Source organism: Anastrepha ludens, chromosome 4 (assembly GCF_028408465.1).
Source record: "Anastrepha ludens isolate Willacy chromosome 4, idAnaLude1.1, whole genome shotgun sequence".
NCBI lineage: Eukaryota > Metazoa > Arthropoda > Insecta > Diptera > Tephritidae > Anastrepha > Anastrepha ludens.
This window is the reverse complement of record NC_071500.1, coordinates 111,658,868-111,685,685: the sequence shown is the minus strand read 5'-3', so window position 1 is coordinate 111,685,685 and position 26,818 is coordinate 111,658,868. Positions and strand designations below refer to the sequence as shown.

The window sequence follows — 26,818 nt, the reverse complement described above, 5'->3', positions numbered from 1 at the left end:
CAGACCACAAACTGTGGTCCAATGGATTCAGATCTTGACTTCCAATCGGCCAATCCTCTGCGGCTATTAACCCAGGAATATATTTTCTTTAGCCACTGCCGGGTGGTTTTTGTCTTATAGGCTGGAGCGGAATCTTGCTGGAAGATCCAACGCTCTCAATTGAAGAGAGTACTGCTCAACTGCTTCACCACACCTCTAAGACATCCTCTGGTACACTTTTGCCCCGATCTTAACTTTTTTTCGCAGAAATTTAGAGATGTTACGACTTTGCAAGACACTCCCCACCAAACCATTGCGTAGACTGGATGGTGGCCACGCTGATCCCTTGGAACAACATTTTTTGCGTAAGTGAGTTTCAAATACTCCAAATCGTCAGCAGTAAGAAACTAAGACATAAAAGAGATGCTCGAATCCACTTCATCTGAATTGCAACATTGAGCTCATCGTTAGCATTAGAGCCCATGAAACGTAAACCGTCTTTCTTTCTACTTTTCAAAAACCTTCCGAGAAGGTTCTTGGTTCTTGCTTCAATAATTGTGATAATCCATGTTTTCTTTCAATGCTCGGTTTGAATGCAACTTCAATAGTTCGTATACCCTGATCTTGAATACTTATCAAATATACAGAACTTCCTCCAAAACATGAATGTTCGGCTTCGGAACGAATTTTACTATTATAGTTGATCAGATTTTACATATAGCCTTTAGAAACAAAGGTCGTCAGGTCGAAAAAACATTCTCAATCATAAACAAGGCAGTGAATACCATTTCGTACGTCTACCTTTCTAAGAAGGTGGAAATCGTTAAAGCCGCCTAGACGAATGCCCGCTTAATTTGTTCTTATTTTCCCTTATACATTTTTCGCTAAGCGGATATTAAAAGCTGCGAGTCGAAATCGTCTATTATACAGAATGTTTAGTATCATGGCATTTATAAAATTTGGTGGCAATGCGCAGATGCTGAGCTATTTGCATTTTATTTTTCTATGACAACGACCTTTCCTAGATAAATGTTTGTATGTAGGTAGGTGCCATACGTCAACTTGTTCTTTTCTATTGGAAGATGCGTGAAGATCTATGGAAGTGCGTCAGGCAGAGATATAGGCCCCTATTATGAGTTAAAATCGATCTTCGATATTCGTTGGTTGTCGAAGATCGAAAATCGAATGTCAATTTGGTATTATGAGCGGTGCAGCCCTGTCGAAATTTTCGTTGAATACCGAATTTAGAGTCGAATGCAATTTTGCTTTCGATTGCGTTGCGTATTGTTGGTAAACTTGTTAAAATGTAAGTTGTTTGCGATTATTTATGGTTTTAGAGTAACCAAATAATAAATATATACTAATGTTGTTAATTTTATGCAGGCCGAAAATCGTGAGTACCAAACAGCAATTAGAAAGGCTAGTTGCATTAATGAAAGAGAATCCACAATTCGCAAAAGGGATTTGCACCAAAGTTCAAGCAGCAAAAAAATGGGAGGAATTTACAACGGAGCTGAATTGCTTGGGACCACCAGTTAGAACGGCAGCAAAATGGATTAAGGTTAATAATGGTTTTTTTTGTGATGTTTATAGAAATACATTTTTATTTTCCCTTGGCAGGTATGGGCTGAAATACGTAGAGGAACTGAAATATGTACATATTTTTTTCTAATGACGAATAATTGAATAAAGAAAATTTATAACAAAAATAAAACAGAAACTGTGGCGTAAAGGTTTCTATTTAATACTTTTTAGATTTTTCTATAATATTCTAAGAACTTCATTTCTTATGCTGTATTTGCTATAAAAATGTGCTTTTCTTTGTTGAAGATCAGCCTCTGTACTACTAAATTGTATCCAGCTTTGGCAAATATAATTTTCCAGGACATCTATTTTTTCCGATAGCACAACAGACACAGTGGGTTGAGCAAGTCCTAGCATACCTTCATTACCAATACCCAATTGGTACGATCCCTGAGCATAAAATCGCAGAACTGTGACTGCCTTTAAAATATTTGGAAGATTTGGCTCGGGTGCACTGCTGCAAGTGGTTTTCTGTACTGGACGGTAGGTCCATAAACGCCTCTTTAGATGATCTAAAGTTCTTTAAAAATCTGTAAGGAAATGTATGTCATATTAAGTACGTCAACACATTTTGAAAATTCTAAACGTACTCAGTGGAAGCCATTTCTAAGGGGTTGGATGCGCCCCTCAACTGTTTTCTACTTCTAGCTAGTTCCGCTAATCTTTTATCGTCTGATAAATCGTCGAACCACAACTCCGTTGTACTCATTTTCACAAAAAATACTTTTTTTAACTTTTAAAAATGTTGTTAGCAAATTTCAGCTAATTTCAATACAATACAAGCGAATTTCAATACAATCGGTTTTTTCCTTTATTTTGATTTGCTGTATCACCTGAGAAAAAATTATCTATTGTAAATGCGTCGTGCGATCGAAATTCACAATAGTCCTATTTTTCAACGAATGAGCACCATAATACCAAATGAAAATTCGTTCGATCAGCATTTTCGACTATAGTCGAAGATCGAATGTTGCTCATAATAAGGGCCATAGTCATTTATAGAGATATACAATAGTAGCATTTTTGTTTACAGTTTTTCGTACCTATTTTGTCAAAATAATTACAGTGGCAACAAAATGGCATTAAGCGTGGCGACAAAGTAGTTACGACACGCTGACAGATAATGCAAAAATGTGTGCACTTATCTACTTATAAATAGTTATTCCTCTTAAACAGTCAGACATAATAAAGGGTCTTTCAAAAGACGCGCCTAATTAATGTTTGAAAATAAAACATGTAAAAATGTATATTCTTTCAGGTTTCACTATTTTAACTAACCTCACTAACTCTTAACAATTATATGCGAAAAATTACATAATTTAATTGTCCACCCTGAGAGCGTCTATAGGTAAAAACCGCCAAACAGTCGATTCACGGATGCCTAATTGTTGAGAACGTCGAAATATCGATGTTGAAGATTGTTCCGCAACACTTTGTGCTACAGCAGCAATATTCTCAACAGTAGGTACGTCCAGTCCTTTATCTATCTTTGGCAGAACCAGTTTCTTGAAATTTTTTCACTAACCTTTGAATTCTCTACTCATTCGACCGATTAATATTTACACCACAAAAATCACGAATTTTGCGATCTTTTGTTTTTAATGTATACACGCTCCAACAGTTGTATCCACATGGGGGTGTTGGATAAACGATTGTACCATCTATAGAATGGTTGTACAATCGACTTCCATGTTGGTCCAACGGTAGCATGAAAATCAAAATGTTTTGATTTTTCGCGGGCGGAGTTAGTGCCCACTTACACAGGGAAAGATTTGAAAGGGAAACATTTTGTTCATGGGAGAAGGACGGGCGGGGAAAAGAGAGGAGACTTTCTTTCTCCTCCTGGCGACACGCTTTGTGCTTTTTATTCGTATTGTTAAACTAAAAGTTGGCTGCAAAAAAACTTTTGACAGGTACTTCATTCGCTTTCTTCTTTTTTGGGAGAGAGTTCTATGTTGCTTTTCAATCAACTGGAAGAAATCAACGATGGTGAACATCAGAATGCTACATGGGAATGCAGGATGATTTTTGCTGGTAAAGCAGGTATAACTTAAAAAACTTATGGTACATGTTTCTTTAAATTCTAGTTTTTTTTTCTTTTTGCATTTCTAGATACTCAAGTTAAATAGTTATATAGTATATGAAGTATTTTGAATTTAATTTTTTTTATTCAAGTACAAAAATGTATAATATATGTAATAAAAAAATATATATTGTATTATTTAACACCCAGCTTGCCCTCTTCATTGAAATATTTAACAAACTGTAGACGAGCATTCTCCGCTTTACATTTTCATGGATTGTAGAATGTATCCAAACCAGAAGATGCTAAAGAAGTAAACGTCAAAAGCAACGAATGTTGCCGCCAACTATTGTGCCCGTGTGACCGCAAAAGAAACATCAGAAACATCAATTAAAATTAGAATATACACAGTAAATAAATTTAAACAAAATAGAAAAAATAAATAAAAAAAATAAATATAAAAAAATTGCAAACTGAAAAAAAAATTCATTAAAAGCAAAAATTAAAAAAAAATGAATTAAATTATAAATAATAAAATGATAAATAAAAGAAAATTTATTATAGAACAAATTTCACTTGATTCCTGCATTTTGCGAAATGTTCAACACCACGAGTATGAGAATAATAAAGTTGGACAGCGCATTGAATATCGTGTTGGAAAGTGGATACTAAACAGCCGTCCAACTCATTGTGCAACGTATTTTTTTTTTTTTTTTTTGTCGGGACAACTAGCAAGTGCAGCACTCAGACATTAATTGAGTCCATTGTACTACACTTGGATTCCCTTTTAATTTTCTTTAAATCTACCCGATCTCCGAAGAAATCTGAGTAGATCTTGTGGTGCCAAGGAGCCAAGATGGTCGCTTCTTAACACATCAGTGCCAAAGACCTCAAACCTGATTCGAGCGAAGGCGGGGCAGACACACAGGAAGTGGTCCGCCGTCTCATCCTCCTCTTCACGAGCTGGGCAGAGTACACTGTCTGAGATGCCCAACCTTTCCATGTGCTTTGCCTACAGAAAGTGGCCCGTCATCAGTCCAACCAGCCGTCTGCACTCCCCTCTGCTTAATGACAGGAGGATTTGCGACAGTCGATCGGACATGACAGGTAACATCAGTTTTGTCCATCTGCAGCCTCTCTCAGCCTGCCAAGCTCGCTTGTGGGTAGTAGTTACCCATTTGCAAACCGTGGCCGTGATGGCCGCAGAGGGGAGTGGCAAAGCGGGCTCTGGGCCAAAGAAGTTGGCCTCAGAGCCCATCTTAGCTAAGGAGTCAGCGGTCTCGTTACCCGCGATACCCACGTGTCCCGGGACCCATGTTAGCATCAGGCTATTATGTCTGCCGACTTCACTGCCCCTGATGTGGTTCGAGGGCTGTCTAAGGCCATAAGCGCTGCTTGGCTGTCGCTGCAGACACATATAGATCTGCCTCTCCATCGTTTTTCCACAACAAAGTTCATCGCTTCTTGAACTGCATACACCTCCGCTTGAAACACAGATGCATGCATTCCAAGAGCAAAGTGCAGTTTTGTCCCGCTGGATTCCACGTAGACCCCAGAGCCGGAGCCATGCTCGGTTCTGGAGCCATCCGTAAAAATGCGAAAACAGTGTTTGCCGGGCTCATTTTCTGAGTCTCCCCACAACTGAGCCTCTAGTAGCACTACACTGTATCTCTTTTCAAGTACGACCCTTGATGGCATGGAGTCAAGGGGCATGGAGAGAATCGTTGGATCGATGTCCATGCCTTCTCTGTGTTCCAATGCCGGACAAGGGCCTTATCAGTTCCCACTGTGTTTCAGTCTGCAGATGGCCTTCAAGGCCTCTCCTCGGATGAAAGCATCAAGTGGTGGTAAACCAATCAGAGCATCTAGTGCCGGGCCTGAAGTAGTCGGAAAAGCTCCGGTGCAACAGATGGCCACAGTGCGTTGTAGTCTCGATAAGGTCCTCTTGACTCCCACTAGGGATAGTCTGCTCATCCAGACCACTGATGCATAGGTGATAATGGGTCTTATCATAGCCGTGTAGATCCATAGGACCTTGCTAGGAGAGAGACCCCACGTTTTCCCAAAGACACCTTTGCACTGCCAGAAGGCTGTCAGCGCTTTTGATGCCTTTGTTTCAACGTGTGATTTCCATTAGGAGCTTGCTATCGAGGATTACTCCAAGATATTTGATTTCCTTGGATAGCTGGATTGTGACTCCTTTTAGCTTTGGCAGAACGAGTCCATCAAGCTTCCTCCTTCTGGTAAAGAGGACAATACCAGTCTTGGCGGGATTTGCCGACAGCCCGTTCGCACAGCACCAAGTGTCAATCCGATCCAGAGTTTTCTGCACTTTCCTGCAGATGTTCATAAGCGAAGAGCCTGTTACCAAACAAGCAACATCGTCCGTATATGCTTGTGCGTAGACTCCCGAATCATTTAAGGTGGTGAGTAGAGGATCGATTACCATGCACCAGAGCAACGGAGACAGCACACCGCCTTGGGGGCAGCCTCTGTTAACCCCAGATGACACCAGCAGATCTTCCTCTGCTCGCACCGAAATGATTCTTTGGGCCAGCATCGAACGAATCCAATTTACTAGCACCCGGTCTACGCCGTGCCTACTAGCAGAGTTACACTTACTATCAAAAGTGGCATTATCAAACGCCCCCTCTATGTCTAAAAAGATACCCATAGCGTAGTCCCTCCTGTCGATGGCCAGCTCTACCCTAGCAACAAGGTTTTGCAGTGCCGACTCGCAGGATTTTCCACTCTGATAGGCATGCTGAAATAGAGACAGAGGGTGAGCCTTCAGCGACTTCTGACGTATGCGCAGTTCCACCAGTCGTTCGAGACTTTTCAGCATGAAAGAGGTCATGCTGATGGGTCTAAAGCTTTTGGGGCTGGTGTAGTCGTCTTTTTCAACCTTTGGGATGAAAGCGACCCTCACCATCCTCCAAGAGCGTGGTATGTAAGCCAGTGCCAGGCATGCCGAGAAGATTTTCTTCAGGGCTGCTGTCACGAACTCTGCACCCTCCTTCAGCATGGCAGGATATATGCCATCTGGTCCGGGCGACTTGTAGTCGCCAAAAGATTTGATGGCAAATCGAATGGCGGCCTCATTCACCCCAGACCTGGCAACGAACCAGTCATGCCGAGAAGGTGTAGCAGCTCTGACAACTGCCTCTATCAATAAGGGCTGTTGCCGGCTGATGCTTATCTGATTACCAGGAAAGTGAGACTCCATCAGCAAGCTGAGTATACTCCACGTATACTCCACATAAAGATCGACCATTTCCATAATAAATTTCAATAATTTTAACGCGTTGTGCTATCGTGTAAAATCTGTTCACTTGACAAATGTCACAGATGACATAAAAAGCTACCATTTAGGATTATTCATTACTGACATTTAAACGTCACTTTTCAAAGACCCTATATAAAAGTATGCAGGTATGCTTATCAATGAACCGAAATATAGTAGATGGAATTAACGTCAAGGTCAACCAGTAGCATTAACAGCCATGAGGCAAAATTTAACTACAAGTAGGTGTATGGGAAGATCGGATCAATATTTTGAACCGTTTTTAAACTGAAACTGGTACATTTACATGCATACTCGTACACAAGTCTCATACTAAATAAACATGTATTTGTATTCATCTATTGTATTCAGCTGTCAACACATGTCACTCGCTCTTTAGTACATATATACATACACACATACATATGTAAATATAATACAAGAAACCATATTTGAAAAATAATATACCTTACAAAAATATGAAAAACAAAACAAAATTTTTTTGTTTGAGAATAAATCAATAACATTTATATGTATAAAGTTTCCCTAGATGAAATTTCCCTAGCTAGACTTCTGCGGTTAAAGCCGTAGGTCCCCGTAAATTTTTCTCTGATTTTCCTGAAATTTAGACATTTAAGAAAGTTTTTTTAATATAAAAACCAAAAAAATATTTTTTGAAAATAATTCAATCACACTTGTTTGGGTACTTAACCATAACTTGATAAAGTGAGGGCGTTCCGAGATTCTAGAAACTCGGAAAATTTGCTTAAATGGATATTATTTATTGAATATAATTTTGAGAATAGTTATGTATATATACATACATATGTACATACATACATATCCATATGTACATATATAAAATTGGCTCGTACACGCTTTTTGGGTGTTTGGCCAAGCTCCTCCACCTATTTGTGGCGTGCGTCTTGATGTTGTTCCACAAATAGAGGGACCTACAGTTTTACCCCGACGACGAACGGCAGATAGTTTATAGGAGTTATGGGAGAAATTCAGAGCCGAAATACACTCGGAGGTTTGCCATTGCCTGCCGAGGGTAACTGCTGTTAGAAAAAACTTTTTTCATTTTGGTGTTTCACCGAGATTCCGAATGGTAGTCACCCACCAACCCATTCGGCAAGGACGGCCGCCGTTGAGATTAGTTGTAAACATAAAAAATGCACGTCTGAGGGGAATGAAAGATTTGCAAACACAAATTTATTTTAAGATATCAGATGGAACAATTTTTATTTTATTTAATATTTCCAGTTGAAAATGTGAAAACATTTAGGTGTTTTCGAAGTCGCTGTCTATTTGCATATGTATGCGTGGTCATTAAAAAATTAAAAATGAAAAATGCGGTAAATACTTTTTAAATGATTGCTAATACCCAGTAATCCTTCATATACAAATATAAATAATTTCGAAAAAGGTCTGGTGTTCTGAAAAATTCAGCATGGTCGCTCCGAGGAAAGGGTAATAAATATAATAATGCATGGAACACAAAATTTGGCCACTGACGGTGCAGTCCGATTCTGACTCCCAATACCTTTTTCCGATTTCAAATTTTAAAAAGGAGCTAGGGGGGCGAAAATAATTGGATGACAATGAGATAAAGGCGGCTGTAGAAATTCATTTTTAAGCAAAATCTAAAGAATAGTATTTCAGTAACATATGTAAATGTAAATTTACCTTGAGAGGAACTACATTAAAAAAAATATATAAAATCAACCTTTTCATTAATTAAGTGCCTTAAATCTCATACTTATTAGCAGCCCCACGTATAAGTAAACGAAGAACTAAAATATTTTTAATTACATGCTTGAGAAATTGAGGGAGTCCGAGAATTCATTGTAAGAACTCAAAAAAACCCCCAGCAACGGATTCTAAGCGAATTTGATGGATTTTTCAAATTGTGGTGCACCTTTTTATTTGTTAGATTTACGGAGAAAGAATGTTCTCCTAAGATTCAAGATATCAACAGTAGGCGTACCATTCTCATATTCTTACATGTTCTCTTTGTAGAAATTATCAAAGTAAGGAAGAAGGAAGAGGTAATTTTCCAACAATGGAAACGCCAGTAAGATTATTATTACGCACAAGATCAGTAGTTATGAGAACTCATATTTTGGTGGCACCCGTTGTAGTCCGGTGGGCTCATGCGTGTCGAATAGTACGGGTCGAAACTCACCGTAAACATGAAGCATTAAAAGTAGAAAAAGTGTTTTCCAAGAGCGGCAGTAAAATTTATATTTTACGTAGCCGTAAATATGACATTTTAATAAAAATGAATCAAAAATATCAAGAAGAAAGAACTAAAACTCCGAGGCTAGAGAACAAAAAATGCTAAATAAAATTACGAAAATGTTAATCTGGTCACACTGATCACCAAATGCACCAGTATGACGTCACGAAAATCAACTGATATTGTCAAATTCGCTGAGAGCAAAGTAACAGTACCACTACAGATGCTAGCATAGTGGAAAGATGTGAAATAATCGTGCAGGTTTCGTGCTGGCGAATACTCCCATGACGTGGCAGCCGAAGTTCCCCTCACAATTTTGTTTTTCACCTAGTTATTGGCCAAACCTAGTAATCTATCATTCTTGAGATGCTACCCTATTATTCTCTCCATTGTGGGAGGATTGTGTGCTCCAACTTTATATCAATCATTTTTGCAGTATTTCTAAAAAAAAATAACATGTAAAAATATTAAGAATTTTATTGACGAAAACGAAGCATAGGACACGAAACTAAATCCGACGTGCCAAAATATCGATTGTTAAACGAAATGTTCCTGGAAGGTTTGCAGAAACGTGTGAAAAGATTTATCAATGGCGAAGGATACGCTTCAGGACAATATTTAGTTGTGTACGGTGTAGCTCATAATTCATTCGCCATGGAAAATCATGTTTTTATTTGGTGTTTAGTTTTGTCAAACGTATCCTTCGTGAGAATGCAAAGCATATAACTCATAGATAATTATTCAGTCATATCTCTTTTCTAAGCCATACCTACCTACATAAATACATATGTACATACATGCATACATATATGCACTCGCAAAAAGCCAGTTATTTCGAGCCAGACACTTTAGTCGACCACGAATTTCATTTACTTGCTTTCATCGACGATGCATTTATTGTTGGTTTCCCGTTACTGCCTTAGTTTTCATAACGTTACCTGGGGTAATGTAGCGAAGCTGTTCTCTATTCATTCCAAAACCCATTAGCGAGGACAAGCAAGATACTTTATCAGGCAGGCTATATGACCGCCAGACTGTCTTTATTAAGTCCGTTTGGTATGACTTATCTACTGACTTACCTATGTTTGTATGTATGTAGCGCTATTAAGGAGAATTTATAACCTTTTAATAACTCACTATTCCTATATATTTCATTGGAATAGTGAATTAAGTAGGAATGGCTGGGAGCAATGGCCAGGACGATTTTTCTGCATATCGTCCAAGCAGCTAACAACTTCCGGGCTTAGCGCAAGTATCCTCTGGGTAGATTCCGAACACTCGTTCGAGAGCGAGCTAATGTGAGAAGGCGAAGCAATCCTGGATATCTGGTTGTGCGCTGGGTATGGAATCCGCCACGTAAAAATCCTTCCCCAATGAAAAACAATACAAACCCTCGGATGAGAACAATAAATAAATTATGGATGATTAATTTTGCGCAATTCTTATTATCAAGCTACACTTGACCTAAAGATTACGTTCAAATTCAGTGGATTCGTTGGTTGGGTCAAGTCGTCCAAATGGATACAAACGCTCCGGTTCTAAAAGTCTTCAATGTGGTACAAATTGGTAGTAGTAGAGGAAGAGGAAGGCCCCTACTGCGTTGGAAAGATCGGATGGAGAAGGATTTGGCTTCACTTGGTGTGTCCAACTGGCGCCGCGTAGCACAACAAAGAAACAGCTGGCGCGCTTTGTTAAACTCGGCCAAGAAGAAGGCTGGGAGCAATAACCATATCTGTGCTAAAGTAATTCTTAAGCTGCTTATTTACACGTCAATCAAAGCAGGCCGTCCTGCTATATCCTGGTTTGCCCTTTAGGCCTGATAGAAGGCTCCTACAGAGTCGCCACCAAAGTACCAGATAAACTAGGGAAGAACGCCTGGCTAGTACTGGCTACTCCAGCCAGCTGCCTTACAGATTCTCAACTATATTCCGTGGAAGTATTTTGAAAATCAGTACTGGCATGCGACGCAAAGACAAGAATCACTCATTCCCACGGCAATCGATTTTGCATTACCAGAACGACCCGAATTTATATCCGACCAGGAACTGTCACTCCAGCAGCATTCCCCGTACATACATGGGGAATGTTTATACTTTACAACAACAACGGGAACCATAGCACCTACACCATTAACTCTATGGCGACGGAGTTGGAATGTAACTCGAGACCTGCAACGGTTTTAAGGAGCCGGGGGCGGTTACAATATTAGTCCTCCAATCAGTGTTGATAGAAAAATTTTAAAAATTACATCAAGACCGCAGACCACTTAGCATTACCCAGTATGCATCTATCGTCCACCTTTGACTCTATATCTCTATGCGGGATGACGTGCTTTCAAGATCTGTTGACGGATGCCGCAGAGGCATACAATGGAACTTCAGCTAACTCCTTGAAGACCTAGATTACGCCGATGACATCTGCCTATTGTCAACAGAGAACTGCGACATGCAGAAGAAGCTCGACGTTTTGGTGGTAGAATCAAAGAAAGTCGAGCTGAAGATTAATGGGGAAAAAACTAAATTAAAGTAAATGTCGGCCCACAACAATCAACAACAGAGATCTTTGGGTGAATTGTCAAAAGTAACCCATCCAGACTGAAATAAAACAGAGGAAGTGGAGATGGATTGGCCACACACTTCCAAAGGATCCCTATGCAGACAAGCACTCGATTGGAGCCCGCAATGCAGTAGAAAAAAACGACATCCCTGGATGAAAACTCTCGAAAAAGAACTTGAGGCTGCAGGGAAGGCATTCAAAGAAGTCAAAGTCATCGCAAAGGACCGTGACCGTTGGAAGCATTTTGTAGAGACCGTACGCCCCATCAGGAAGGACAGGAATTAAGAGGGAGTGTGCACCACACAGAGGCGATCTGCTTTGTACCTACTTTTCGTATTGGGTTAATAAACAAAACACATTTTTTCCACGCCTTATCCGATGTTTCGCCTTGGCCGTGATGATACTGAAAAGTGTGTCGAAAGGTCCATTTTTTATCATCATTTTGGATCTCGACTACCAGGCTCAGGAGTCAACAGGCCCCACTAAACTGTTAAAGAATTTGTTAGACTCAACCACCCCATTGACCACCCTTGGTGTTTCCATTTAGTGCCATTTAGTTTGTCGATCGGAATTCTTTAGTTAGGTTAGCCAGGTTGCTTGTCTAAGCCAAGACATTAGGTGGCCCTGAGGCCCATTGTGATGCCTGCATTTGATCTCTATCCCCTTACTAAGTTGCTTAAACCACTTTGATCTTTTTAAGAAAGTAACTTGTACCTCCAGTGAGACATTTTGCAAATTTCCCAGGTCTTCAATCGCCAAGATATTTGGCACGGCTTCTTTGAAGTACAGGCCCTCCACAGAGGAGTTATTGTACCGACTCAATTTTTTCCTCATCTCCACAGCTCCTGCAGAAGTCATAGCCATTCTACTGGCTAGATTACCAGTGTCCCGTTAAAACACCTGTGAGGACGGAGGTTGTTGATCTGTTGAATCCAAGCAGACATTTTGTCCTTTTAAGATACAGTTCTGACCAGAGACCCTGCAGTTAGCCGTCAGAGGCCACCATCTATTGGTTTCCGCACTTTAGTTGGTTACGGTGTCATTTTAAAAGAAGTTGAATGAAGTCGGTTATGAAAAAAATGAACAGTTTTCAATTCTATTCGCATTGAAATTCAGATATTACTTGGACGAAATAGCTTCCCACACGTTACGATAAGCTAATTTTTGAACATTGCAAAGGTTTATTAACGAAAATCAATCACATATTTCACCAGCACCCCACAGAGTTCCATGTCATTTGTTACCAATCAAATTCGCACTTGTGGAAATTACTCAATGCTCATTCCTTATCGTGGCAGGGCATCCCGCTTTGCGCTTCCCATGCGAACAGTTGAATCATACGAAAGGAATTCCAAGTTGTTTCTAAGTAGAGCAGACAAATATTGCAATGTTTGAAATTTCCTTATGAGAACAAAACATTTTGTGTCCACTGCATAAATGCAGCATTGATTTCGTATATCTAAGTAATTGGTCTGCCGCCGCATTGTTTGTCGCTAAGGTTGTAAAGCAATTTACAAGGGGCATAACCATTACATATACTAAGCCGAGCGATAAAGAGCAATTGACATTGAAAGATAACACAAGCAAAAATTGTTGAGTGTTGGTAGTGCTGCCCCGGCCACTGTAATGTCATGCCCGAAAAAAATATAAACAAATAATAAATGATACCGGAAATATACTGGCTGTGTTGGCGCAGTAGGTGTGCGCGCTGTTGGTGTGGTTGTGGTTGGGGTTGATGGGAAATATAGTGCATGCAGATGTACATAAACAAAAAGTTATTATCTACTTTAATTGTATTCCTTGATTGCTGTTATTGATTTTATACACATATCCGTGTAGTTTATGCATACATGATGAAGCGTAGCCTTTTAAACCTTACCCATAAAGCAACAAATCAGAATTATTGATCACATCTAATTTTGCAAAGTACGCTTAAATCTATGCAATACACATACATATTTTATATATTAATGAGTGGAAAATGCTCTGCACAATGTGAATAGTTTATAGCCTAAATGCATGCTACATTTTTCTACTTTTGCTACAGGTAAATCACTTCCTTCTACACTTTTCAGCATAGCGCGAAACCTAACGGTGTGTTTTCTGAGCATTGCACATTTTACATTTTATACCGATAGGTAGCGCCTCCGGCAGAAAAAGAACTTCGCTTATGGCGAAATTATTTTTGTCAGGAAGCCGCAAAATAAATTTAATTATAAAGAAACACAAAAAAAGTCACTAATAAAAATAAAAATGTAGGTATGGAAAATAAAAACTTCCATCACTCAAAATTATTTTGTTTTTTTAGTAAAAGAGTTATTAAAGAAAAAAATTAGATAACACCGCGACAAAAATAGGCCACATCAATATTTTGACCTTTTTTTACGTTTTAATTTTTCATTGTTTGTTTTTTATAGAATCATAGCTCATTGTTGAACAAAAACTATTTTAAATTATTAGTTAAGTACAAATAAATATAATTTCCATTTTCTATATAATGGCATTCAAACTCTATATGAAATTTTTGTACTGGAAATATTACAATAAAAGAAATTAGTCACAAAATTTACACAATTATTAATTCAAAATTACTAACTAAACATAAATAAAATTTTATAAGTTGTTTTTTACTTAATAATTCTTACTGTAAAATAGATAAACGACTCGGAGTGTATAAAATTATTAATTTTTATTCCTTATGTTTTCTGTTTAATGCTGCGCATAGTGGTGTCGTACCTTAGCCATAGCCGTAATAATCACAGCGGATTTCTAATCAAACGTATGGTGATCACTATAAACAATTATAGGTGCCAGAGCCTAAACGCCGTAGCCCAAATCGTAGCCGTATGTATTTATTTATTTTGGTTTTACCCCGCAACAGTAAGCAGCCGTGCAAAACTTTACATTTGGTTTGATATTTAAGATACAAATTTGAATATTAGAAATTAACGACGAAAAATTAATTGACTTAATGGAATATTCTCCGTTCTTATAATTATAATTCTACTTCAATACTTCTACTATATTCAAACAATATGTCGCCTGTCTAAGTGCGCTTACTTACTATCTATTGTTCTTTTGAAAATTTTACAAAATATTAAATATCGTTTTAGTTTAATAATAAAAGTGTGAAAAAAATAAATATAAAATATGTCAATGTCCGCCGGAAATTTTTTTAATTTTTCATCATGCAACTCTGTACTAGACACCCTTTTGCATTCACAATTCGCCTTGGATTGAGACCAAAAAGCAAATCAGTAAAATTTGAAAAGTCGTCGCGAGTGGTTGTTTGGTTATTTTCCTTAGTAAATAATTGTGTGTTTTGAAAATATTTTTTCGGTTGAGAAAAAACGTGGGAAAGGTAAGAGAAACGTGTAAAAAAAATTGCGGGGAGCATGACAACACCAACTAGCGCGTCACTTTGCCGGCCGCTTCCCGCAACCGTATTTGTGCTTTGTTCGTGTGCTTGTATGTCAGCGCGCGCAACGGCGCAACGTGTATAAAGAAGACGCTTACAAAGAAAACAGCAAAAAAATAAATAAAGGATTTTTTTTGCTTCCAACTTTGATTGAACGCTATTCGGGTTATTTTGTATTGATATTTATTTTTAACGGTTGCCGTCAGTATAAACGTGTTTTACTTGTGAAATGTTTTAATAATGTAATTAGGAATTGGCAGAATAGTCAGCTGGACGAATATATATTTGTATGTATAGGTATGCATGTGTTACTGTAATATCTGTGACTGCGTTGGTGGCAATTTACCGTGTTCTGGTGGGATTTTCGCTGCCGCCGCTAACTTCAGATAGCGTTGACATTAATTAATTGAAAAAGTAGCCGAATAGGAATAACAACAAAATTGTAAGAGAAATAAAAAAAAACAAAGACAACATCCAAAAATAAGTGAATTAATTTGTTGGTGTTTTCTGATTGCATTCTTTTTATTGTTCCGAGTACCTAGTATACGGTGTTTTTTAATGATCTTATTTCTTTTAATATAGCATTCGACGAGGCGAGCCGTTAACTTAGTCTAGCACACGTTGGAAGCCAAGATATCGAGGTGTACAGTAACAATACACTCAGCAAAGCGGATTTGGAGGGAAGAGGAAATTCATAAATTTTTGGAAATTTTCCACCAATTCGCTAGCATATTGTTGGTCGCGGGCAAGCGCTTTGTCGTGCTGCAGCTGCTTCGATTCGTAATACATAATATTTAGCTGATTTCACTTTATATACTATCATACTTGCGTGCGCGTACATACATTTACGCGTCGTGGGAAAATCGAAAATGGTGTTGACGAACTTTGAGTGTTGGGCACATGGTGGCTCAGTTGTTGGCAACAATGGATTGCCAGTAAATTCACGTCACGTGGATATGTTCAATCCACTTATGGTACAGCACAGATTGGACACCGCTACGGGAGCATCGGCCGTGTCGCACATCTCGTCTAATGGCTATTACGGATTTTCCTATGTGAATGCGGCCCATGAGCCTACTGACAACAACAGCGATGTAACTGCAGCACACGCAAGACAAAACATTAACAATACGAATATTAATACCGACAGATGTGTGCCAAATGCAAATGATGTCAATGGCATGGACTTTGGTGATGGCGCTGCTGCTGCTGCTGCCGCATTTGGTAATCGTTTAGGTGCCACACAACGCTGCAAGAAGCGCTACTTTGTAAGCGATGATGACTACGCCAACTGCGAGCTACTTAACAACTGCGACAAGGGCATCGCAGCCGGCGTCGCTGTAGCCGGTGGTGATGTGTGCGCTGCCAAGCGCTGCCGCTTTGACGATGACTATGATGCCGCGCAGTATTGTAATGGTAATTTCATTCTCCTTATTTTTAATTTAAATTTTTTATTTTGTTTTGTTCTCTGTATTCGTGCATGTTGTTATTTTTATTGCATTTTCATTTGATTGCCTCGGGGTGTGTTTATATTAGCTTTCCAAGTGTGTGAGTGTATATTTATTCTATATTCTAGTGGCGGATCTTGTGGGGGTTTGGAAGGAAAGTGTATTTTGGTAATAAATTTGGAGGTCAAGTGTGTAGACACTTATATACATATGCACATATTTATGTTTGTCGCTAATTAAGTGTAGTGATGTGCTTAATAATATGACTCCGAACATAAGTAAGTTATTATTATTTTTTTTTTTTGAAACGGTGAAAGGTTATTTTAAAATGTTGGAGACTTTGAAGTTCGATTAAATCTAATTTAATTAATTTATAATGTAAGGATCAACAGGATTTTTTTTTATTCTGACTCATTTTTCAAGATTTTTTTTTCCAAAAATAAAAATAAAGAAATGCCATATTTGCGTAAATCAAATTGTCTGATACTCTTTGTAATATTACATCATAATTTTTTTCCTTCCACGATGTACAGAATACTATATATTCTATTCTATCAGTCTATTCAAGGCACATTGCAAAGGTAGTAGCAGTAGAACTAAACACAACAAGAGCAATGTTTTTTTTTCCTTAGAATGCCAAAATCTATAAATAAAGTTTGACCCTTTAAACAAAAATTGGACAATTCAGGATCCAAATAAATAGGGGGGAAAAATCAAAATTGCAACCGTGCTGCTATTATTTGCTTAATGTGTCTTGAGTCTAAGATATTGCAATCTTATGGACTGGAGTTCAGTATTTTACGGATATACTTGATAACAAAATGTGTATAATAGAAAATACAATAGAAATCAAACAACGATAAAAACTCCAGACCCCTATAAATTTTGTAGACTTTTTTATGCTGCCACAACTTACAGACATGTATAAAACATTTTAATGAAATTATTTGCCCAACCGATTTTCTTCGCCTACTTACCTTGGCTTATCTCTTCACTTCGCGTATGCTTTTATAGAGGAAAATTACTAGCATTACACTATTGTGAGTGAGTGTCTGTGTTACAACAATATAATGCTTTCCTAGCCACTCGCAGAAAATGAAAACACGAATAGTGTTTCGAAATTCAGTACTGTTACAATTCAAAGACAATAAAATATCACCCAGCACACCATAAAAGCAAGAAATCAAAGAGACTGCTTGGTACGCAGTCAGTGGTTCGTAATCCTGATCGTTCCCTCTATTGGGATTATTATGAATTGATTGTATTGTAATTGTAATTATGTATTGACTTTGAAGGAACCGAAGTTGTTTCAGTTTATAGCGTTGCTCTTTCAATATTTATAACCATCATAAAATGCCGCAATAAAACTTAAAAATAGCCGTTTTTAATAATATATATTACAGATTATTAGAAAATGTTTTCTTGTTGACTGTCTCCAAATTTGTAATAGACGACTGAACATACATACACATAAACATACAATTCTCGATATTAGTATTTTTGCTGGATCCCACGCATTTAAAAGCATATCCCGTTTGGTTTTTTTTGTTTTTTGTTTTTTCCGAGCACATGGTTGTCATTGCAATAACAATGTTTCGACTGAAATGGCATGGCACATCACGTTAATGCAGTATTTAAAATAGTGTATTGATGCCTTATTAAATTGGTAGTTGTTTTTTTATATTAAAAATTTTATCTGTGGTACTTGAGTTCTTTGATGTATTATCGATTCGTAGTATATTGGTATCTTATAGCATCAGAAAATGTTTTTTCTATACACTATGTGTATAGAAGACTTAATTTAGTCTCAACGACTTCACAAAAAAATTATTTCTAGTATGAAACTCTTGTTAGCGCTTATCTTGGAATGTCTACATACAGATACATATCATATGTATACACAAATGTTCGTTATATGCCTGGAGAAGTTAAAAAATTATAAAATCAACAAATTGTTTGCTGAGATTATTTGATAAATTTAGTGTTTTTTTTTTTTGTTTTTAATTTTTATTTTATTTATTGCTTTACAAGCTGACTAACCAAAGATCTTAATAAGTACAAAAAATGAGCTGAAAAACATGTATACATACATATGCATGCGTTCGTGTATGTATTATTACTTTTTTGAAAAAAATAAAAAAAACGCATATTTGCTTATAAAGTAAATATACGGTAGCCTTGAACTCAGCCGCATTTGTCGTATTGTCATAATTAGAACTTCCCACTGAAACCACCCCCGGCATCGGCTCTCTTTTGTTGTCTGTATTAACTGATTGTCACATCGTAAATTGACATCGCACAAGCAATTTAGATTTCCCCCTATAAGATTGACGTTTGATAAGTTTTGCATTTTTGTTTTCGTAATTTTACTGCACATTTCATTACATATGGATGGATGTATGTTTTTGCTTACCTCAGTTGGTCACTCATTAATTAAGTATGTGCTGCACATTCTTAATGTGACCGGTATTTGAAGAGCAAAAGTGCGCTGCGACGTTAAAGTAAACAAACGCTGTTAATTTTAATTTGCAAAAAACCCGTTGCGTTTTTTTGTTTGTTTTTGTTTTGTGTTTTGCGTTTACACCACATTTATTTTTATACATTTGGGTCATGCGGTTGGCAGTGATATCGATGAGAGCAGAGCAGAGCAGTGAGTCAACGTCACCTTTCAGCAGCGCAGCGCAGAGCGAGCTGAGAGTCAAAATTCTCCTCGGCGCAACATTTTTACACTTAATTTTTACCTAAAGGGATTAAAACAATTTCTTTCCAACATTTATTTAATTGAAATGGTATTAGTGCCCATTAATCTCCTGGCATTAACCGTCGAATGCACAATAATCCGTTAGGTTATTCATTTTGAAAATGTAATGGTAGTCCTCAAGTACATATCTGTTAGTAAAATGAGCCTAATTTGAACTGATTATGATGAAAAAATGTGAAATTATTCGCAGTAGAATATCAAAAGTCATCGAAATTAGAATTAAAATTACTAAGTTAAACAATTCGAGTACATATTTCTTTATAGCTCACTTGCTATTAGTTATAAACCGAAAATAAAATGTATGATTTGACTAGAACTCCGGCTTCTTAAGTCGATATCGCAATACGACTTCAACTTCCTGTTTTTCAAACATATTACAAACTTATGGGCGCCGAATTTGCATCAGCAGCCCTTAACTTTCCTTATATTATATAATTTTTCTATTTATTTTACACGTTTTTCATATTTTTTAATGTTAAGGTTTTCTTGTTTTGTGATTTTTTTATTTAATTTTTTTGTTTTTCTTTTTCTTTTAAATTATAGTTTTTTTTACTGTTTTGTTTTTCTTTTTTTTTAATACAATTTTTTTTATAACTATTTTTTTTATTATTTTTTATTTTCTTAAATATTTTTTAATGATTTTTTTATTATTTTAAATTATTTGTTTTTTTTTCTTCTTTATTTTTTTACATTTTAAATTGAATTTTTTTTTTACATTTTCTTTTTTATATATGTATTTTATTTATCGTATATAAATTTTGTCTGTGGTGTCCAATATTTGTATCTTGTATCTTTTTTTTAATTATTTTTAATTTTTTTTTATGATTTTTTTTATTATTATTGTTTATTACTGTTTCCTTTATTTTTTTTTTTGTATTTTAAATTAAAAAAAAAAACTTATTTATTTAAATTTAAAATTTTTTTATTGTAATATTTTCTTTTATATTTTTTTTATATTTCTTATTTATTTTTTGTATATAAATTTTGCCTGTGGTGTCTCATATTTGTATCTTGTATCCTTGGCGTCCTTCCAGATTTCTTCTCACTCCCCTCTACACAAATTGGCACCCAATCTTGTCTGATGGATACTGAGGACGCACCATATAACCAACAACAACAGCAACAGCAACCACAGGTAGATGTCAATATGGGCGTCGCAAATCTCAGCAATCAAACAGGCAATACAACAAGTAATATACACTATATCACAACAAAACAGCACGCTCAGCAGCTGCAACCACAACAAAAACAACAGCAACAGCAAGTAATAAATGCTTCACAAGCACCTCCAGTAGTTGTATATCAGCAACAACATAATTATCAAGGGCACTTGCATCGCGCCAATCGGGATGTTAGTCGTTGCTTGTTGTCGCACATGATTTAAATTGAAAAAAGTCGTCCAGCGAAAGTGAAATTTAAAAGCATTAAGCTAAGACAAAAAGTACCGAATGATAAAAAATTCAAAACAATAACTCTCATTATTTTAGGCTTTCTAATTAGTTATATTTTTGCAATACAAGCTAATTTTCGATTTTTTCTCTTTCAAATTCACAACGAATCGTTATACATATTATTCTTAACTATATACTTAATGCAATTAAATAATTATTAAAGCAATTTCGAGTACCTTAGCTTAGCATAAATGTATTACAAATTAAATTATTATAATTTTTTTGATAATTTTATATACCATATATTAATAATTCGTTATGAAAAAAGAAATAACCATGCCACCTCAAATGCAATACTTACACAATTACATACCTGATATCATAAAAAGTGCATACATGTGTACGATGTATTTATGTATGGAAGATAAATAGTTTTTATTTAGTTGCAAATAATATTTTTTTTAATACATAACTATGAATTTATGTATGTACATATATTATATGCACCAAATGTACTTAAATCAATTGGAGTGAAATGGCTTATGAAATTAAAACGTAAAACACACATTCATGCAATTTTTATATGTATTCAGAATTGTGTAGTTTTATGTATGCAGCACAAAATTTGTCACTTGGCGATATGTATAAGTATATATGTGTGTATATAAATGTTGCATCACTACTTATTTAACATGAATATATATTTTGCGCCAAACAGCGAATGCGTACGTAATATACCTGCCTTGGCATACTTCATTGGTTTGGTTGGTAAGCATTGGATTTGTATGACTGTATGTATATATTTACGAGCAATATTACAAATAAGCTGTGAAAGGATTAATTCTTTGCGCGTGTATTTTGCAAAGTGAGAGTAAAGAAGCGTAGAAAAATATTTAAATATTATTTATTGGCGTGAAATATAAAATAATATATCCAACTACTTCAATACATATACTATTTTTATATAAATTGAATCATGCAGAATGCTGATTTCAATATATGGAGCAATATTTTTTAGTAAACTAAAACTTAGCAAAACTTAGCCAAATGCAATTAAATGTATTGAATGAAATATATAAATAAAGCAAAATAGTGAAAATTATTATTGATTTCAAAAATAGCGTATATTACTTTATTATTTTTGTTATTAATTATTATTCGTTAATATATTATTTTGCATAATAAGCTTACTCTCGTTAATGCAGATTGGAAATTCTCCTATAGAATGCATTGAACTGCTGCTTTTACAATTTGCTTGCGACAACAAGTGACTAACATACCGATTGGATTACGTTTTCCATAATCCACATGAAATACTAAAAATACTTGAGCTCATAGGTCAAAAGTTGACAAGTGTACATACAATTGTATGTACTTTACATAGCTCACACAAGTAATAGTCAACCAGGTGTGAAATAATGACTGTCCCAGAAAAGAATATAGTATTATTCCTGTCTTTTTTGCTGAAGCTATCGCTCACTAGTGGCTCACGATAGGTAATAAGAACTGAGTTCAATGCAAAGATGCAAAGTAGTTAGCGAATCACGAGTCAACTAAATATGCACAATAAATGTTCATGCCTTGCATTAAATCGCACTCAAAACAGCTCAGAATCTTTCCATTTTAATATCAGTTTAATAATATTCCACGTTTGATTTTTAAAAGCGATTTTCTGACGAATGACGATTCGTTAATCAATGTAATGTGAAAGAGTTGAGTTGAGAGTAGCTGCTAGACTGTATGAAATGTGATGCAACCTCGGATTGTTGATCGTCAACTTCAACTTGTAGTAAAATGTAGGGTGGCAGCGCTTGGTCGAGAATAATCCGAATCATTTCGATACGTAGAACCGGCTGTCATGGAAATGCTGCCATTAGGACAGTCACGGACTATCTCCTTTACAACATCTTCACAACTCCCAACTAAATAGCATAGTAGAATGATCAATAAGCAATTCCTGTTGGGTTGCTACAGCTACGGGCTCTCTCTGGAGACTGAACCACCTCCCAGGCACTTTAAGGGGCAACTATTTAACTATACTTATGAGGTCTAGAACTATACATAACAATTGCTGGACCCAACAGTTTATGCGAAGATCTTCAGCTCCCTGGTGAGACCCGCGTCATCTTGGCATAATTGCGTTAAGGGTATTATAGTAGGTTAAACTCCTACCTCTCCAGAATCGACTCCCACCTACTCAACCAATATCCACCATGTGGTGGTACTCCCTTCGACACTAACAACCTATTCACGTGCCGCCTCAAGCCCACTCACCAGTCGAAACAGCATGTTTTTTTTTTTTTTTACCTTTTTTAGACGGTGACGATCGGCAGGGCTTAACGAACTGCTACAACAACATCGTCTCTAAAAAGATCGACAGCTCAGCAAAATAAGAATAAGCCGTGCCAAGACATTATTGATGGTCTGTTATAAACTTTTTTTTATTTGCCTAACATACTTTTGTAGTTGAATGCTTTCAATTTTCCATTTTTCCTACTGCTATGTGGTGATGCTCTAAATTATGCCACGACAAAATGGATTTTCCTTGTATCCATTTTTCACCAGCGTTTCTTTGGATTTTAAATTTTTGTACTTCCCAACTATTTCTTTATAGTCTCCTCAAAAATATTTGTTTAATTATCCCTCAGATTTATGACTCATATTCCGCGCCTGTTTTGTAATCAATTCGTAATTATTTTGCTAAAAATTGGCAAAAATCAAAAGTATTAAAACTTTCAGTATCACCATACAGAAATTACCGCATAATCCAAATACAATTGCAGTATCCATCAGCCACATCTTAAGTCCATATGCAACATGCACACGTGGGCAGCTAATTAGAAATGCGATATTTTTGGCTACTTTTCTTTTGTTTTTTAATTTTCATCTATTTTTTATAAAATAATAGTTCATTCTACAACAAATATTAGAGAAATCAAATGTGTGTCAAACTTTGTACAAGATTTATAAAAAATCGACAAGTTCTTATTAAAATATCAAACTTGTTAATCAGACACCCCATGCTCCAAATAGGAGTTAAAGCAGTATATAAATATATATGTATATAATATAAATTTTGGAGCCACTTCAAACTTACACTTTATTGTACTAAAAACTAATGGGTATGTACCCAATTTTTTTTAATTCTGCATCTACGATTCGGTCATATTGGAGATTCATTTTGCTATTGTTATTGTTGTTTTTTGTAATTCTGCACATATACCAAAAGTAAACCGCATAGTACAAATCAAAATTTAACATACATGCATATGCACGAAACACGAAACCTCATAAGACCTTTCGAATAATTTTTTCTTCCCTTGGATTCATTGCAGTTTTATTTTTTCTCATACAATACATTTTTTCCCACTCCTATTACAGCAAAAAGATGTCGGCAAGCCATAAATTACGACGCCAAGCGTAGCAACAGTTTTGTAAACGTTTATCATGATAACATTAATACAGCTAACCAAAACAATAATAACAAGGCACTCTTTTACAACAACCATGAAATCAAGTGTTTGTCCAGCAGTGCTGCGGCGTACATCCCACCGGATGGTGCGAAGAAGAAAAGAAATGGTGGTGATGACAATAAATGTGAGATTGCTGAAGGTGATCAGAGCGTTCGTGCTGATATTGGCAATACATATCTAATGAAACAATCAAAATTTCCGGCATTTGGTGCTATTGCTAAGATTTCGCAACCCGCTGATATAGCAACTAGCAATGAAGATACCACTGGAGTGGCGGCATTGTATGCCAAAACACATGGCGGCGCTTTCTACCAGTTTACAGCGGCCAATGGTGGTAATCAGCCGTACATTGAGGATATTTGAGAAAGAAGTCGAAGTCAAATCGGTGCAGGGAGGTAGCTCAAACACAACTAAACAGCTCTTGCTGCAAAATCGAGATTAACTAAATAAATGAAAAAATGGTTATTTTCCTTGATACATTAGAAAAAATGAATAGACGAATTTACTAGTTTATAAATCTAAGCTCCACAAACATAGCATTAAATCGAAGAATTATTGTGATGTGTTTTTTGGCTCGCTAACATCTAAAGCGTCGTAACACAAAATATTTTTTAATTTTATTTTAGATTATAACACAAAAATTTACTTTTGTAACAACGAAAAATGGGTTGCGTCCTTCGAATATTGTAGATTTTGAGTTATGATACTTGAGGGGTTAGCGTGCGATTAATGAATATGCACTTACGTATCTACATATAAACGTATAGACAAATTTGCATATGCGAGTTTGTGGCGTGATAATAGGTTAATGAAGCGTTTTGTGTACCCACAAAATGATATGAAAAAAAATTAGAGACAATGCGAATAATCGTAAATATACGTCGAGGGAAGCGTATTTTTGTATTCTCGACCACTCATCTGTGCAACTGAACTTTGCAGATAATGAAAAATATAGAGTAGTATGTAAGCAGACACATTGTAAATGTATGTACTATATATAAGGTACGTGCATTAAATGAAAACTGAAACTAATATAGATATGTACATATATATGTACACATTTACTTAACCCCACCAAATATTGTGTGTGCACACGAATTATGAACTCGCAAGCAATCATATCACAAAAGAGACACAATGTTAAATATTATTATTATATTTAAATAACTCAAAACGACAGGAAATAACTAAACCAATACTTAACGAACTATTGTGCCCAATTTTTAAACACACAATCCTATATATTGTATTTATATGTATAAAAAATAGTCAAATCAAAGTTGTTACAAGCGAAACAGTTGCATTTTGTGTTAAATCTCAGCTTAGCATTGCTAAACGAAAAAAGCAGATTTCTCCTATATGCATTTTGAAGGTGTTTATTTCCGTTTGTTGTACAATTTAAACAAAATATCACCTAAAGAATTGTACATGTAAGTAATTAAACAGATTTATGAATTGTATCAAAAATAATGAGTTAATGCATACTGAATAAAGCAGACGCATGTGTGTATGTACATATTTAAGCATACACTTGAAGCAATTAGATTTTGGCTATTTATGTCTCAAATATCCAGAAAGGTGTTTTTGCAATATTTTTCACAAAATTTGGATTTTCCATTCGATTTACGGGAAACGACGTGAACGCGAACGAATAGCGGTTAAGTGCGGCGGAAATTTGTCAAAAGAGCAGAGTTGCATTTATGTAGAAAAGGGTGTTAATGACAGTATTCACCAGCCGTAAGGAAAACTTCTGCAAATTAATTGAGTTGCAATGGGCTTACTGACAAAGAAAACTGAAAAAGTTGCTTGATTTAACGAAAAGTAATGTTAATACCAGTAACCCGAAACCCTCATTTACGTGATCACTTTAATGGCCTCTGGTGACGCTCCAGCATGCTTGTCCAGCAGGCTTATATGTGTGCGTGTCGGGTGCTTGACGCTAATATCTAAAATTTTTGATTTTCATCATTCAAAAGCCGACAACAAGTATGTGTGACACGAAGCAAGTACGAGTGTCACCCGACACGCACACATATAAGCATGCTGGAGCGTCACCAGAGGCCATAAGAAACGAATTGAATGCAGAAAAAAAGTTTCTCAAACTGTCACCTTATTAAATCCACCTTGGTGTTAATGACAGTATTCACCAGCCGTAAGGAAAACAGTAACCCGAAACCCTCATTTACGTGATCAATTTAAGAAACGAATTGAATAAATGCAGAAAAAAATAGTTAATTTCTCAAACTGAAGCGCATTATAAAATTTAAAACGAATTCATCCATTTATTGGTTCGCCTTGATAAAATGTTTGTATCGGAGAATCCAAGGCGAATTCATTGCAGGTGATGGCATCTGCATATAAGTAAAAACATACATGTATTTTGTTTTGCTTTCTTCAATTCCATCATGTCAAAATCAATATGCTCCGATCCACAGTTGCCGTTTCTGTTTCCACCAGGAATGCCAGAAAAGGATCCTTTATCCCACTTAACTTTTCTCAAATCTAATACAGACCTTTTTCATATATTTTTTGTCATATCTATTGGCGAAAAATACAGCTGGGCGATTGCCATTATTTCATTAGTGGCATAATAACGCCAGCGCCATCTGTAGTTTCAGCGCACAAGCGATGAGATGTGCTCGTCGCTTATTAATTCAAAG

At 36.2% G+C, this 26,818-nt stretch overlaps 1 protein-coding gene across 3 annotated transcripts; it reads left to right on the top strand.

The window, feature by feature from the left end:
- The first annotated feature begins 14,916 nt into the window (after positions 1–14,916).
- LOC128860623 (uncharacterized) lies at positions 14,917–25,701 on the top strand. Of its 3 annotated transcripts, none has more exons than XM_054098256.1 (4): positions 14,917–15,028; positions 15,668–16,501; positions 20,329–20,484; positions 24,067–25,701. In XM_054098256.1, the coding sequence occupies exons 2-4, from the start codon at positions 15,955–15,957 to the stop codon at positions 24,519–24,521; spliced, it is 1,158 nt and encodes a 385-aa protein (XP_053954231.1). In that variant the 5' UTR covers positions 14,917–15,028; positions 15,668–15,954; the 3' UTR covers positions 24,522–25,701. The 3 variants fall into 3 exon arrangements, with proteins under 3 accessions (XP_053954231.1, XP_053954233.1, XP_053954232.1); XM_054098258.1 differs by lacking the exon at positions 14,917–15,028 and adding an exon at positions 15,146–15,382; XM_054098257.1 differs by lacking the exon at positions 14,917–15,028 and adding an exon at positions 15,416–15,527.
- The last annotated feature ends 1,117 nt before the right edge of the window (positions 25,702–26,818 follow it).

Excerpts from the sequence above, each read along its gene's own strand:
- LOC128860623 (XM_054098256.1), top strand. The coding sequence starts at position 15,955 with ATGGTGTTGACGAACTTTGAGTGTTGGGCACATGGTGGCTCAGTTGTT. Across the intron at positions 16,502-20,328 it reads TGCCGCGCAGTATTGTAATG|ATTTCTTCTCACTCCCCTCT; the intron begins GTAATTTCATTC and ends GCGTCCTTCCAG. Across the intron at positions 20,485-24,066 it reads TCAAACAGGCAATACAACAA|CAAAAAGATGTCGGCAAGCC; the intron begins GTAATATACACT and ends CTCCTATTACAG.